The 14431-nt window shown below is 61.9% G+C and overlaps 1 protein-coding gene across 1 annotated transcript; it reads left to right on the top strand.

Annotated features, from left to right (window-relative positions):
* The first annotated feature begins 329 nt into the window (after positions 1 to 329).
* AVIL (advillin) lies at positions 330 to 14343 on the top strand. The gene is made up of 19 exons (XM_077838475.1): positions 330 to 648; positions 1535 to 1609; positions 2288 to 2484; positions 4451 to 4559; positions 4946 to 5056; positions 5500 to 5705; positions 6172 to 6250; positions 6816 to 6914; positions 7126 to 7279; positions 7558 to 7658; positions 8582 to 8719; positions 8830 to 8988; positions 9655 to 9834; positions 9954 to 10099; positions 10173 to 10317; positions 10953 to 11141; positions 12541 to 12609; positions 13401 to 13529; positions 14111 to 14343. The coding sequence occupies exons 1-19, from the start codon at positions 583 to 585 to the stop codon at positions 14222 to 14224; spliced, it is 2466 nt and encodes an 821-aa protein (XP_077694601.1). The 5' UTR covers positions 330 to 582; the 3' UTR covers positions 14225 to 14343.
* Positions 14344 to 14431: the final 88 nt, after the last annotated feature.

Raw genomic sequence — 14431 nt, 5'->3', positions numbered from 1 at the left:
GGGGGAATTATCCTGAGGAGCTGGTGAGCTGTGGCTCCAAGGGAAAGCCCCAAATCCCAGGCACCAGCCTTTAGCATCACTGGCTGGAGGGGGGGGTGGGACACCTGCAGGGGTGAGCCCCTGAGATGTGGGGCGGGGCAGATCCCCAGTGCTGTGAGACACATGGGGGCGGGGTGGGGGGGGAGCTTCTCCCTGGGCGTTGGCTGCTGATTCACCCTGCACGTGCCACCCACGACGAACTTCCACCTCTCCTGGCCCTGGGTGTGTGCATGGGGGCGAGGGGCCAGGGGGTGGGTGTCTCATCCAGAGAGTGCCCCCTGCTGAGCTGCTTGGGTTCCATCTCGTGCGATTTGGGGGATCCCCTACCCCACATCCCCTCGCTTCACCCCTTTAATTCCCTCCCCTCCCAAAGCATGCAGCTTCTGGGCAAAGCTTTTGCAGAAGCTTTTTACACCTCTGCCTCGCTCAGCTGGGACGTGTGCGGCTGTTCTCAGGCAGGAGTGTCGGGGGTGGGCTGCTCCTCTGGGCTGACTGTCTCCTCTTGCCTGGCAGCTCCCCGGTGAGTCCCCGGCGCGGGGCGCGATGGCTCTGAGCAGTGCTTTCAAGGCGGTTAACAACATGCCCGGCGTCATCGTCTGGAGGGTTGAGGTAAGTGGGGCGCGTCTCCCGCCTTGGGCTGGGATCCCCTTGGAGCTTGCAAGCTAAGCAGTGTCTGGCCTGGTAACTAGGACTTGGCTGGGAGACCTCCAGGGTGCAGAAGGGGTATGGGCAGTTGGCTGGTGAGTACTTCCAGTGGGCCACTCGTCTTTTCCCACGGCCCTTTCATGGGGGCTGGGGTGTGGTGCCCTGGCCTAATTCCAACTCTAGCTCTTTATGCTAAAAGAAAAGGAGGACTAGCGGCACCTTAGAGACTAACCAATTTATTTGTGCATCAGCTTTTGTGATGCATCCGATGAAGTGAGCTGCAGCTAAACAGCTGCCGCGCCCCTCCCCAGGGGAGGATACAGTCCAGTGGTGGATGTGCAGTACTTCCATAAACAGCTGCCACTCTCCCACCACAGAGATGGCTGAATCCAGTGGCGTAGATGGGCTACCCCTATAAATAGTTGTCGCCCCTCCCCAGAGGTGGCTGCATTCCAGCGGCGGATGTGCAGGACTTCCATAACCAGCTGTCATTCCACCCCCCAGAGGTGGCTGCATGGTTGCTGATCAGCAGGCCAAAGCTCACCCCCAACTCCCTAGGCTTCTGTCCAGATCCCCAAAGGCCCAGCTGGCTCCCTCCCTCCTGGTTCTTCCTTTTGCCAGCCCTGCCCTGTCTGGGGGACCTCCGGCCCGCTGGGGAGAGTTTGGCTGGGCGCGGTGCTTTTCCCCTTGGGCCAGAACACACCCAATGCACCATTTTGGCTGAGCTGCTCCGGGGGTGGGGGGGAGGTGAGGGACGCTCTGCGGGGGGATGACTGTTGTGTGCCCCATGGCTGATGCCAGGACAAGGGGGAGGCTGCGCTGGTCTCAATGCACTTCTGCCTCCCCCCAGAAAATGGACCTGGTGCAGGTGCCTCCGAAATCCCATGGCAGTTTCTATGAGGGCGACTGCTACGTCCTCCTCTCGGTGAGTGCCCCCAAGGCTGCAGCAACCCCTGCTGGTGGGGCGGGCTCATTAACCCCCAAGCCACCGACCTGCTGGGACTCGCTGCAGGTGCTGGTGGTAGAATTGGCTCCAAAGGGTGACGCGTGGTGCTGGGAGTGAAGCATCCGGTACTCACCCCAGGGCCCCTTGCTTTGCTTTAATCCCGGCGGGTGTGGGACAGACAAGCAGCTCGGGGAGGCTGCTTTGCAAAGCTGATCTCTTCCATTTCCTCCCTCCGCCCCCCCGTCTGTCTTGGAAGAGCAGTAGAGAAGGGTGGGGGGGAGATAGCACTGATGAAAGGCAAAAGCAACAGCAGTGGGTTTAAGCCTGACAAAAGAAAATGCTTTGCACGATGTCCTGTTAGCCTGTGGGACTCCCTGCCACATGATTTGGAGGCAATCGTTCCAGTTAAGATTAGCGGCATGAGTGAGGATACAGCAAGGAGGGCTTCTCTGTTTCAGCTTCCGGGCAGGCACTGACAAACTGATCCCCAGTTGTAGAGGGGCAGGGTGTCAGGAAGAAATTCCCTCCCTCCTCCATGCAGTGGAGGGGGGCGGCATTTGCCGGCTGGGATTCGGGAGCACCTAGCCCCCGGCAGTCCCGATACGGGATCAGCGGGGCAGAGGCTGGGTCACTCCTCGAGGTCTGTCCCTGCTGCAGACCCGGCGCTCGGGCAGCGTCCTGGCCCACAACATCCATTGCTGGGTCGGGAAGGGCTCCTCATGGGACAAGCAGGGCTGCGCTGCCATCTACACCACCCAGCTGGACGACTACCTGGGTGGGGGCCCCGTGCAGCACCGGGAGGTGCAGTGCCACGAGTCGGACCTCTTCAAAGGCTACTTCAAGCAGGGCATCATGTGAGTAGGAGGCTGAGGGGCCCTGGTCCCGGTGGGCCTGACCCACCAACCCTCCTGCTTGGAGTGAGATCCTGTCCCTCCATGGGGCTCCGGCTGCCCACCCCAGCCAGCCCCCACGCGGGCACATCTGGGGCGTGTGGCCTACAGGCCGTCCCCAGCCCCCCTGGGGGCACATCCGGGGCGTGTGGCCTTCAGGCCGTCCCCAGCCCCCCTGGGGGCACATCCGGGGCGTGTGGCCTTCAGGCCGTCCCCAGCCCCCCTGGGGGCACATCCGGGGCGTGTGGCCTTCAGGCCGTCCCCAGCCCCCCTGGGGGCACATCCGGGGCGTGTGGCCTTCAGGCCGTCCCCAGCCCCCCTGGGGGCACATCCGGGGCGTGTGGCCTACAGGCCGTCCCCAGCCCCCCTGGGGGGACATCCGGGGCGTGTGGCCTACAGGCCGTCCCCAGCCCCCCTGGGGGGACATCCGGGGCGTGTGGCCTACAGGCCGTCCCCAGCCCCCCTGGGGGGACATCCGGGGCGTGTGGCCTACAGGCCGTCCCCAGCCCCCCTGGGGGCACATCCGGGGCGTGTGGCCTACAGGCCGTCCCCAGCCCCCCTGGGGGCACATCCGGGGCGTGTGGCCTACAGGCCGTCCCCAGCCCCCCTGGGGGCACATCCGGGGCGTGTGGCCTACAGGCCGTCCCCAGCCCCCCTGGGGGCACATCCGGGGCGTGTGGCCTTCAGGCCGTCCCCAGCCCCCCTGGGGGCACATCCGGGGCGTGTGGCCTTCAGGCCGTCCCCAGCCCCCCTGGGGGCACATCCGGGGCGTGTGGCCTACAGGCCGTCCCCAGCCCCCCTGGGGGCACATCCGGGGCGTGTGGCCTTCAGGCCGTCCCCAGCCCCCCTGGGGGGACATCCGGGGCGTGTGGCCTTCAGGCCGTCCCCAGCCCCCCTGGGGGCACATCCGGGGCGTGTGGCCTACAGGCCGTCCCCAGCCCCCCTGGGGGCACATCCGGGGCGTGTGGCCTACAGGCCGTCCCCAGCCCCCCTGGGGGCACATCCGGGGCGTGTGGCCTACAGGCCGTCCCCAGCCCCCCTGGGGGCACATCCGGGGCGTGTGGCCTTCAGGCCGTCCCCAGCCCCCCTGGGGGCACATCCGGGGCGTGTGGCCTTCAGGCCGTCCCCAGCCCCCCTGGGGGCACATCCGGGGCGTGTGGCCTACAGGCCGTCCCCAGCCCCCCTGGGGGCACATCCGGGGCGTGTGGCCTACAGGCCGTCCCCAGCCCCCCTGGGGGGACATCCGGGGCGTGTGGCCTACAGGCCGTCCCCAGCCCCCCTGGGGGCACATCCGGGGCGTGTGGCCTACAGGCCGTCCCCAGCCCCCCTGGGGGCACATCCGGGGCGTGTGGCCTTCAGGCCGTCCCCAGCCCCCCTGGGGGCACATCCGGGGCGTGTGGCCTTCAGGCCGTCCCCAGCCCCCCTGGGGGCACATCCGGGGCGTGTGGCCTTCAGGCCGTCCCCAGCCCCCCTGGGGGCACATCCGGGGCGTGTGGCCTACAGGCCGTCCCCACCCACCCAGCCCCCCGGGGGGGACATCCGGGGCGTGTGGCCTACAAGCCATCCCCAGCCCCCCTGGGGGCACATCCGGGGCGTGTGGCCTACAGGCCATCCCCAGCCCCCCTGGGGGGACATCCGGGGCGTGTGGCCTACAGGCCGTCCCCAGCCCCCCTGGGGGCACATCCGGGGCGTGTGGCCTACAGGCCGTCCCCACCCACCCAGCCCCCCGGGGGGGACGTCAGCCTGCAAGCGTTGCAAGGAGCTGTGCCCGCAGGACCTTCTGGGGCTGGGGGGTGACGGGGCCGTGTTTGCCAGGGTGAGGAGGGTCCTGGCGGCCCCCGTGCGTGTCTCCCCTTCCTCCCTGCCGGGTTGGCCCAGGCCCCCCTTCCCTGCTCTGGGCGCTCACCCTTCCCCCTCCCCTCTCCCCCAGCTACAAGAAGGGCGGGGTGGCCTCGGGGATGACGCACGTGGAGACCAACGTCTACAGCGTCCGGCGCCTGCTGCATGTCAAGGGGAGACGGAACGTCGCGGCCACCGAGGTGAGCCTGGGCTCGGGCACTCCCGCCCCTGGCCTGGGCCCCCGCCTGCCCTACGGCAAGGCAGCCTCCCTTCGCCCCCAGCCCGGTTCCCTGGGGCCAGCGTAGCCACTGCCTTCCTGGCACAGCCAACGCTCTGCCCGCCCCATGCCCCCGGTGGGCCGGCTGCCTTCCCACCCTGGTGCTGGCGCGGTCCCTGCCTCCGTCCTCCCGATTCCCCCCGCATGGCGGCTGCCCCCCTGCCCGTGGCTGCCCTTCCCACTCTACTTCCACTACGGCCACTGCTGCTCGGTCCTCCCGCTTCCCCTGGCACCAGCACGGCTTCCTGCCCCCACCGCTGTGCCAGCCCCCTCACGGCCTCTTCTCCGTTCCCCCGCCCCCGGGCGCAGGTGGAGATGAGCTGGGACAGTTTTAACCTGGGGGACGTGTTCCTGCTGGACCTGGGGAAGGTCATTATTCAGTGGAACGGCCCCGAGAGCAACACCAGGGAGCGGCTGAAGGTAGGAACCCTGCCGGACCTGCCCCGCCCCGCCTGCCATTCCCATTACTCCCGCCGCTGTAGGGAAGAGAAGTTTGGAGCATTCCCCTCCCCCTGGATCTGGACCGGAACCAGCGCCCTAGAAGGGAAAGGCCCTGGACCCCACTCCCTGGCCCTACTGGGCTGGCTTGGAACCAGCGCCCTAGAGGTGGGCATGCTCTGTCCGATACCCAGGAAGGGCATTTGGCGAGCGCTGGTTCCTCTCTCCAGACCAGGTGAGCGTGCGGGGTGCCGGGCTGTGTTTGTCATCAGCCTGTGATAAGCCCTTCACCTGTCCCCTCCGTATCTGTCCGTCCTGCCTTTTCAGACAGCACAGGCTCTCGGGTGGGGTGGGGGGGTGCCTGGTGCCTTTGCCCAGCACCCTGCAGGGAGCCAATGATCGTTTTCATGGGGGGTCTCGTCCAGGCCATGCTCCTGGCCAAAGACATCCGCGACCGGGAGCGTGGGGGGCGGGCGGAGATCGGGGTGGTGGACGGCGACCAGGAGGGAGCCAGCCTGGAGCTGACAACGGTGCTGCAGAGCGTGCTTGGAGACAGGCCACGGAAGATCAAACCCAGCACCCCGGACGAGGTGGTGGACCAGCAGCAGAAGACCACTGTCCTGCTCTATCGGTAAGCGGGGTGCAGTGCAAAGCAGCGAGTGGGGGAGGGGGGGCACATCACACAGAGGCTTCCGCATCTCACTGGCATTTGCCGGGCCTCACTCCCCATCCCTCGCTAATCCGCATCTCCCATGCAGGCTTAGACTGATCCAAGTGCAACGGAGCCGGCTGGGTTTTGTTCCTCGGGGATCTTCCTCCAGGGACGGCACCCCTGCTCCCAGCACGGCTGGCCAATTCCCAAACCAAGCCGGTCTCCTTGTGCCTGGTGGCTCCTAGATTTGCTGCAGCATCGCTGGGATGGGCCCTAACGGCCCCGTGCCCGAGAGACCTGTAGAAAGGGGAGCAGGTGGAAACTGTCCCAGAGACCAGGGAACATTCCCATCGGCTTGCCCTGGTGTCTGCTCCCCTCCTGGGCCCTGAACCCCCCCACATCCCCAGCGCCCCTGGGAATAAATCCACCCCTCTCCTTTCTCTAGCGTCTCAGACTCTGGAGGGAAAATGCAGGTGCTGGAAGAGGCCGCGAGGCCGCTGGTGCAGGAGCTGTTGAGCCATGACGTGAGTGAAAGACGGGGGCTGCTGTGCATCATCAGGGCTTTCACCAGGTGCCATTTAAAATCCACCTCTGTGCCCTGGGGCTTTGCTCCCGCCGCTGCACTTCCCCCCGAGCTCCACCTCCGTGGGCCCGGCTCTGCCTGGCTCCCCCAGGGCGCCAGAGCCAGCCATCTAGAGCCCTCTTTGCAGGATGGCTCTAACTCTGAGACCGGAGGGGACGGATTATCCCGCAGCTGCTGGCTCCTTGCGCCTTCCTCTGGCGCTGGCCGCTGTCAGGGACAGGAGACGGGGCTGGCCGGATGCCGAGGCTGATCCAGTCTGGCAACTCCCATGACTCCTTCAATCCGGGGCAGGACTGAGCACTGGGGGGTGGTCCGGGAAGTTCCCGAACCGGCAAGTGGTGCATTGCAAAAATCCCCCCCCCCCTTTCTACGGCACCCTGATTGGATCCCTTTTGCCCCATTTTAAGCCCCAACCCCCCCATTCGCGCCTTTCAGGGCAAGGCAGAGGAGCATGGCATGGGGCCAATCAGCAGCCCCAGGAAGTGGTTTGACCTTTTCCTCCCCAGGACTGCTACATCCTGGATCATGCCGGGACCAAGATCTATGTCTGGAAGGGGAAGGGGGCTTCCAAGGCAGAGAGGCGAACGGCCATGGACAAAGCTCTGGTAGGACGGAGGTGGGGGGCGAGGGAGTCTCACTAACAGTGATGCACGTGCAGGGATGGGGAGGAGCCGATCTGGACCAGGGCCAAGTTGGGGGCCTGGAGTGAAAGCTGGATTCCTGACTCCATGCTGCCAGAGGGTGGGGGCCTCTTGCGGGGCATCCGGGTCGCACCACTGACCGGGCTCCTTGCCGTTTCCGCCCCTGGCCTGGCAGGAGTTTATCAACATGAAGGGCTACCCCTGCGGCACCAACGTGGAGACGGTGAATGATGGTGCCGAATCCGCCATGTTCAAGCAGCTGTTCCAGACATGGACCGTCCGGGACCAGACGGTGGGGCTGGGCAAAGCCTACAGCGCTGGCAAAACGGGTAAGAAGAGCCTCTTCTCTCCTGGAGCTTGCAGGGTGCGGCCGCCGATCTGTCTGCAGGGAGATGTGGGGCACACAGCTGGTCTGCTTATTTCCTAAGCTAGCCCCCTACCCCCATGCCGAGGCCTTCCCCAGGGTACAGGGACACAGCGTATGGGGGTAGATGCTGTAGGGTATGGGATACACATTGACCGCTGCAGCCCTGATGCCCGCATCTGCTGCCCCCCTCTCTCCACCTAGGCTGTTGACCAAACCCCGATGCTCTTTTTTTTTTGGCAGCCAAAGTCAGCCAGGAGAAGTTTGATGCCATGCTGCTGCACACCCGGCCCGAGCTGGCCGCCCAGGAGCGGATGGTGGATAACGGGGAAGGGAAGGTGGAGGTAGGAGCCGTGAGTCGGCCTCGGGGCACTAAAGCCAAATGCTCTGTTGGGTGACCCCTCTGCTCTTTCCCTGGCAGTGCAGGTGTCTCTGGCGGAACCCCCCCTGCCCTGCTGGGACAGGGGGATCCAGGCCCCTCCGCTTGCTGGGGGGCAGCCTGGTGCCCTCACGGCTGCTGCAGTGCCCAAGCTGGCAAGCTGCAGGCGAGTTCAGCACCCGCGAGCAGCTTGGGAATCCTTAGTCGTCGGGACTGGCTGCACACGGAAGACACCTGAGTGGCTCGCGGCGTCTCTGGGCTGAGCTGTCCAGCCCTGTTCGGGCCCCTGGTGCTGATCAAAGACCCTCTGAATGACCCCAATGCAGGGGCGTGCACAGGAATAAAAATCTGGCCACTTTTGGAGGGGCGCTGTGTGTGCCCCCCTGCGGCCGGAGGAGCTGGCTCTCCCCACCGCGGCCCTGGGGCCGGTGGACCTAGCTCTCCCCTGCGCTGGAGGATCTGGTTCTCCCTGCTGCAGCCCCAGGAGCTGACACGTCCCGCCCTGGCTGGGCTGGGACCCCGGAGGAGTTCTGTACCCCCACTGACGGGGGGGGGGGGGGCAATGCCCCTGCTTGCTCCCCCCTTGTGCATGCTCCTGCACCAAAGGGGGTCCTGCATCTGGCCGATTTCCCACAGCCCCCTTCCCTTTCCAAGTTTTCTGCAGGGAATGGGGGCGTGGGGTGGCCTCCCACTGGACTGATGCTCCCTGACAAAGCTCCCGATGCTATGGGGCAACAGTTTGAGTCTGGGGGGGGAAACCGGCTCTTAACGGCCCTGTTACAAAGACTGCCCTCGTCACGGGGTCAGCATGGACCGATCAGCTGCCTGAACGGCCCAGTGCTATGACTCGCGCTAATATCGCTCCCGGCACGGCTGCGCTCATTCTAGGTCTGGAGGATCGAGAATCTGGAGCTGGAGCCGGTGGAATACCAGTGGCATGGCTTCTTCTTCGGCGGAGACTGCTACCTGGTGCTTTATACCTACGGTGTGAACCACCGGCCCCGCTACATCCTGTACCTCTGGCAGGTAGGCAGAACCCTGCACCCCGTCTCCGCTTCACGGGGCATTGCCTCGGCCGCAGGCGTGGAGACTCCTCCGGGCTGCCGTTCCGAGCCGGTTCCTCTGTGCGTGCCCAGGGTCGCCACGCCACGCAGGACGAGCTGGCTGCCTCTGCATACCAGGCGGTGGAAGTGGACCGGCAGTTCAACGGGGAGCCGGTGCAGGTGCGCGTGAGCATGGGCAAGGAGCCACGCCACTTCCTGGCCATCTTCAAAGGGAAGCTGGTCATCTTTGAGGTACGGCGTCGCCAGCAGGAGCAGGGGGAAGTGGAGGCCGGGGGCAGGAGACGCTGGGCTGGATTTTCCAGTCACCAGGGCAGTTGCGGTTTCAATTCGTGGCCACGGCCACGATCAGGGCCCCTTTTGCGCCAGGGGCTGCACGAACACAGAGATGGAGGCAGCCTTTACCCTGAAAAGCACTATCTAAAATGGACAAGGGGCAGGAGGGGAAACGGAGGCACGGCACGGGGGAAAGGGACTTGCCCAAGGTCATGCAGTAGATCAGTGGCAGAACTGGGAACGGGACCCAGGTGTCCGTTCCACGCTGTCTCAATTACAGGGCATAGACTCTCTCCTCCCACCCCCATCCCCCCGCCCCCTGTTGCTGGAGTGAGGTAGACGCAGAGTGGCCCTGTGCAGGAGCTGGGGCTGGATCGTTTCACTGATGAGTTTCCCATCCCTCCTTCCTGCCACCGGTTCAGCCAGCACCATTCCCAGCTGTTGTGTCCTCCCTCCAAACCTTCTGCAGCATGAGGTTCCCCATTAGCTCTCTTCTTCCCTAGCACAGACCCTACCCGTGCTGGTCCTAACCCAGCTGGAACCCCTAGGCCCCGCTCTCTCTCCTGGGGCCCCATTGGGGCTCCTTCTCAGGCACCAGGGCTCAGTTCCCCCTCCCCCCCTCAGGGTGGGACATCCAGGAAAAGCAACAACGAACCGGAACCGCCCGTAAGGCTCTTCCAGATCCACGGAACCGCCCAGTCCAACACCAAAGCCGTGGAAGTCCCGGCGTTTGCCTCGTCACTCAACTCCAACGACGTCTTCCTGCTCCAGTCCCAGGCCGAACACTACCTGTGGTACGGCAAGGTAAGGGGCGGCCTGGCACCGGCTGGGCAGCCGGCGGGAAGTGAACCCCCCGCAAGCATTCCTCCCCCGTCGCTGTGCGCCATGGACAGCGAATGCCAGCTTGTCTCCTTGCCCGCCAGGGCTCCAGCGGGGACGAGCGGGAAATGGCGAAGCAGCTGGCTGCAACCATCTGTGAGGGCACACAGGAAACTGTGGCCGAAGGGCAGGAGCCAGCAGCGTTCTGGGAAGTGCTGGGAGGCAAAGCCCCTTATGCCAGCGACAAAAGGTACCAGGGTACAGAGCGGGTTGCACTGACCGTCTCAGCCAGGGAGGGTTGCTGAAGGAGCTGTGTGTTGCAGGCTCCAGCAGGAAGTCCCAGATCACCCGCCCCGGCTCTTCGAATGCTCCAACAAGACGGGACGCTTCGTGGTGACGGAAGTGACCGACTTCGGCCAGGATGACCTGAGCGAAAGCGACGTGATGCTGCTCGACACATGGGACCAGGTGCGCTGGGAGAGCAAAAGCCACCGGATTCCCCACTTGCCCAGCCCCAAACAGGATCTGCCCTCAGCCAGCAAAATCCCTGGGACTTGGGTATTCCAGGGGCCTTCTTAATTTAAGACACACTAGCGGTCCCAGTATGAGAGTTGCCCAGAAGGAGGATAGCGGAGGGGTGGCTACAGGTCAGGGGGTCCTGGTAGAACTGGCTGTCTGGGGAACTTGGAGCTGGACTAGCAGAGGGGCTGTGGGTCAGGATTGAGGGGCATATGGGGGGGGGGACGAACGACCCAGGACTGGACGAGCAGGGGGCCATGGGTCAGGCTCGAGGGGATGTGGGTCAGGATCAAGGGGCTGCACACACAGCATCTGTTTGTGCTACCCCGGCTTATCAGTTTCATGAGCACCCAATTCACCCATTCTTGAGTGCTGGGGTGAGTGCTTTCTGTCCCTCTGCTGGCCTGGATCTAGGAAATCCATGAGCTCTAACTCAATCCCAGGCTCTGGGCTTGATGCACAAATCCCAGCTGAGGTTCTTTGGCCTCTGTTATGCAGGTCGACCAGGTTATTACAACCATCCCTTCTGGCCTTAAGCTCCAGTCCCATTCCCGTGCCTGGCCAATTTGCCTTTCCCCTTGCAGGTCTTCTTGTGGCTTGGGAAGGATGCCAACACGATGGAGAAAGAAGCAGCGCTGGCCACTGCTCAGGAATATCTCTGCACCCACCCCAGCGGGAGGGACACTGACACGCCCATCTTGGTGGTCAAGCAGGGCTTTGAGCCACCCAACTTCACTGGGTGGTTCGTAGCCTGGGACCCACACAAATGGAGCGTGAGTATAAACAAGGTGGAAGCCTGGCCACAGCAGGTGGGTGGGAGAATCCAGCCGGGGCAGGGTTTATCATGCTCATCTGCCACTCTGGATTAGAGCACACAGTCCAGAGGCATCTGCCTCTCAGGGCCTGGCCTCGAGCAGATGGGGAAATGCAACTGATCCTTAGACTAGCAGGGACCAGTGAGGGCTTTTCTGGTAAATCTTGATTGCAGATAAGGAGCGAATGGGGGAGATTGCTGAAGGCACACAGGGGAGTCAGTTGCCCAGTATCCACTGCCTTTCCCAGGAGGCTGGGGGCCTAGCTGCCTTCGGGCTGATTGCCACCCTCAAGTCCTCAGTTTCATCTCTCCTCTCACTTGCATGGGACCAATGGAAAATGTAAAGATGGGAGGAGAAAGTTGAGGCAGCCCAAGGAGTAAGGCTGGGCCAGAGAAGAGCTGGGCCTAGAGCGCTTGGTCAACTGAGTGCGAGCAAACATCAAGTGTTTTAATACAGATAAATGTAAATATCTAGGAACAAAGAAAGTAGGCCATCCCTATGGCATGGGGGGATCTCTCCTGGGGAGCATGATGGACAATCAGCTGAACACAAGCTCCCAGTGTGTTGCTGTGGCCAAAAGATCTAAAGCGATCCTGGGTTGTATAACCAGGTGAATCTTGAGTTGGAGGAGAGAGATTATTTTGCCTCCATATTGGGCACTGGTGCAACCAACAGCTGGAATCCCGTGTCCTGTTCTGGTGCCCACAATTCAAGAAGGATGTTGATAAATTGGAGATGGGGCAGAGAAGAGCCACGCGAACGACTAAAGGATTAGAAACCTGCCTTATAGTGATAGACTCAAAGAGCTCAATCTATTTAGCACCATCTGTAAGTACTGACATGGGGAACGAATATTTAACAATAGGCTCTTCCCTCTAGCAGAGAAAGGCAGAACTTGATCCCCTGGCTGGAAGCTGAAGCTAGACATGTTCAGACAGGAAATAAGGCGTAAGCTTTTAATGCTGAGAATAATTAACCACTGGAACCATTTCCCCAGGGTCACGGTGGAGTCTCCTTCACTGACAGTTTTTAAATCAAGCTTGGACGTTTTTTTGAATGATCAGCTCTAGGAATTATTTTGGGGCAGTTTTCTGGCCTGTCACAGGTCAGACTATCACAATGGTCCCTTCTGGCTTTGGAGTCTCGATGACAAGGGATTCACTCAAGCCCCTCTCTCCTCCTCTAGTTGCATCCTCACGCTGATTGCAGGTGCTCCAGGCTCTGGTATGGTAAGAGCTGGGTAGTCCAGCACCCACTTGGGGCACCTCCCTGTGAACAGGGCAAGACTCCACCCACCCTGTTATAACTGTGGCTAAGGGGCGAGCTGTGGGGTTCTCAGCTTTCTGTGTCCTTCCAGGAAGGGAAGACTTACGAGCAGCTGAAGGAGGAGCTGGGAGATGCTTGTGCCATTGTCAGGATCACAGCTGTGAGTTGTGTTTGTGGTGTAGGGAGGTGGCCGGAACTGGGTGGGATTTGGCTCAGGTGGCCAAAGACAGGGATGACTTCCAGAAAGCAAACTGACCACCCGTTTCCCCCTGCTGCAGAGCGTGGGGTGGGACATGTCACCTCCTGCCAGGTTAGGGGGTGTCTAGCCCTCAGGGGAGGCAAACACTTGAGAATCTGCACACTGCTACTCCCCTATCTGGGCTCTCATTGCCCCACTGGGCCCATACTTACAACTTATAGCTAGGCCACCTGCCCGGCTAAAGCGCTGAGCACCTGCCATGCCCGTTAATCTCCTCACAGCTTCTACAAATCAGCCACTTAAGCGCCTAGACAAACTGCTGTGTTCAGGTGGAGCGTTGAAGCAACAATCTACTAAGTTTACCTAGCACCTTCCACCTAGAGAGAGCCCAAAGCAAACTGCAAAGGGCACATGTAGGCATGCTTTCCCCTGCCAGAGAAATGGAGCCACCCCTGGGGTAGGACACAACAGCTGTTTAACAGTGCATAGCAAAACTAGCCCATTTCTGGGCACAGGTGATGTGGGATCTTGTAGCTACATGAAACTGTAAGGGAACCTGCAGGGAGGCTGAATGCAATGCAAGGGATCCCAGCAATAACAGCTGGACCTTTTAGGAACAGTAGCCGGGGCTCCTTCATGCAGCCCCCTAACTGACTTAGGAGCAAAGGCTCAGCAGAGAGGGGCATGTCTCTCCTGCACTAAAACAACTTGACATGCTCTGGGGTGTTTCTCCTTCTACCCGCACTGCGTAGGATCTGAACAGGACAGCTCTCTCCCCCAGCTCTGGGGCCCACAGTGGTGGCGTGGCTCAGTTCTACTCTCTAGAAGTGCTAACTAACCAGGAGGAACTGCCAGGAGATGTAGACCCTGCCAAGAAAGAGGTGAGCTTTGGGGACCAGGTGCTTGGGCTCAGATCCTGCAGGGATTTAGCCCCCCAACTCCCACTGATTTCAACAAGCACCTAAACCTCTTTGGGAATCCGGCCCTGGCTCACTAATGCGGAAAGTTTTTGAAAAGCTTTCCTCCCTCCGACAGCACGCTGGAGGAGGAGCTGAGGGTTTATTAGAGAGGCCTGGGGGGGAAGTTCTGCTGTTCTACCCCCTGCACTGGCTCTTGCTACCTCCCGGCACTGGGCTGTTCCACAGGTTGTTGGGCTTCCATTGAGTCAATGAATTTCTGTCTCCTCTTAGTAAGTGTCTAGCGTGCACCCCCGGCTTCCCTGCGTACTGTAACCAGGGGGAGCTTTTGTGGGCAGCCCTGGCATCTCCACAGAGCCACTCAGCTTTCCGCTGCTGGAGACAGAGTCATAGCCCAGCACCCCTTTGGCTCTACAGAAAAGCAGCCTGGCCTCCCTTCCTACCTAGTTGTGCCCCCTTAGGTTCCAAAATGACCATCTCAAGGCCACTGCACACACTGCCGCCCCGCCCCCCCCCGCTAATCTGCCCGGTGTTTTCTCTGCCAGAATTACCTCTCCGAAAGTGACTTTGTGGCAGTGTTTGGAATCAGGAGGGAGGAATTTGCTGCTCTTCCCAGCTGGAAGCAGATCAACTTGAAGAAAGAAAAAGGGCTCTTCTAATGAAGAGAACGGAGCACCCAGTCAACAGGCGGAGAGCAGCCAGAGCCCCATGTCCTGGGGGTGGGCTCTACCACACCTGGGACCAAAGCAGTAAGGGACCAGGGGGGGTGGTTTTTACTCTTGCAAGTGTACTCAATAGCTGATATTTTAGCTTTCTACACACATTTATTGTCATTGCCTTTGTGGCTGTTGGGGATCTGCTGCACA

The sequence above is a fragment of the Eretmochelys imbricata genome, chromosome 20, assembly GCF_965152235.1.
Source record: "Eretmochelys imbricata isolate rEreImb1 chromosome 20, rEreImb1.hap1, whole genome shotgun sequence".
In the NCBI taxonomy this organism is placed as follows: domain Eukaryota; kingdom Metazoa; phylum Chordata; order Testudines; family Cheloniidae; genus Eretmochelys; species Eretmochelys imbricata.
This window is presented reverse-complemented; position numbering and strand designations above follow the sequence as displayed.

What these genes read in the sequence shown, in the direction of transcription:
- AVIL (XM_077838475.1), top strand. Translation starts at nt 583, where the DNA reads ATGGCTCTGAGCAGTGCTTTCAAGGCGGTTAACAACATGCCCGGCGTC. An exon ending in ACTGCTACGTCCTCCTCTCG is followed by an intron (nt 1,610 to 2,287) that starts GTGAGTGCCCCC and finishes TCCCTGCTGCAG; the next exon opens with ACCCGGCGCTCGGGCAGCGT. An exon ending in ACACCAGGGAGCGGCTGAAG is followed by an intron (nt 5,057 to 5,499) that starts GTAGGAACCCTG and finishes GGTCTCGTCCAG; the next exon opens with GCCATGCTCCTGGCCAAAGA.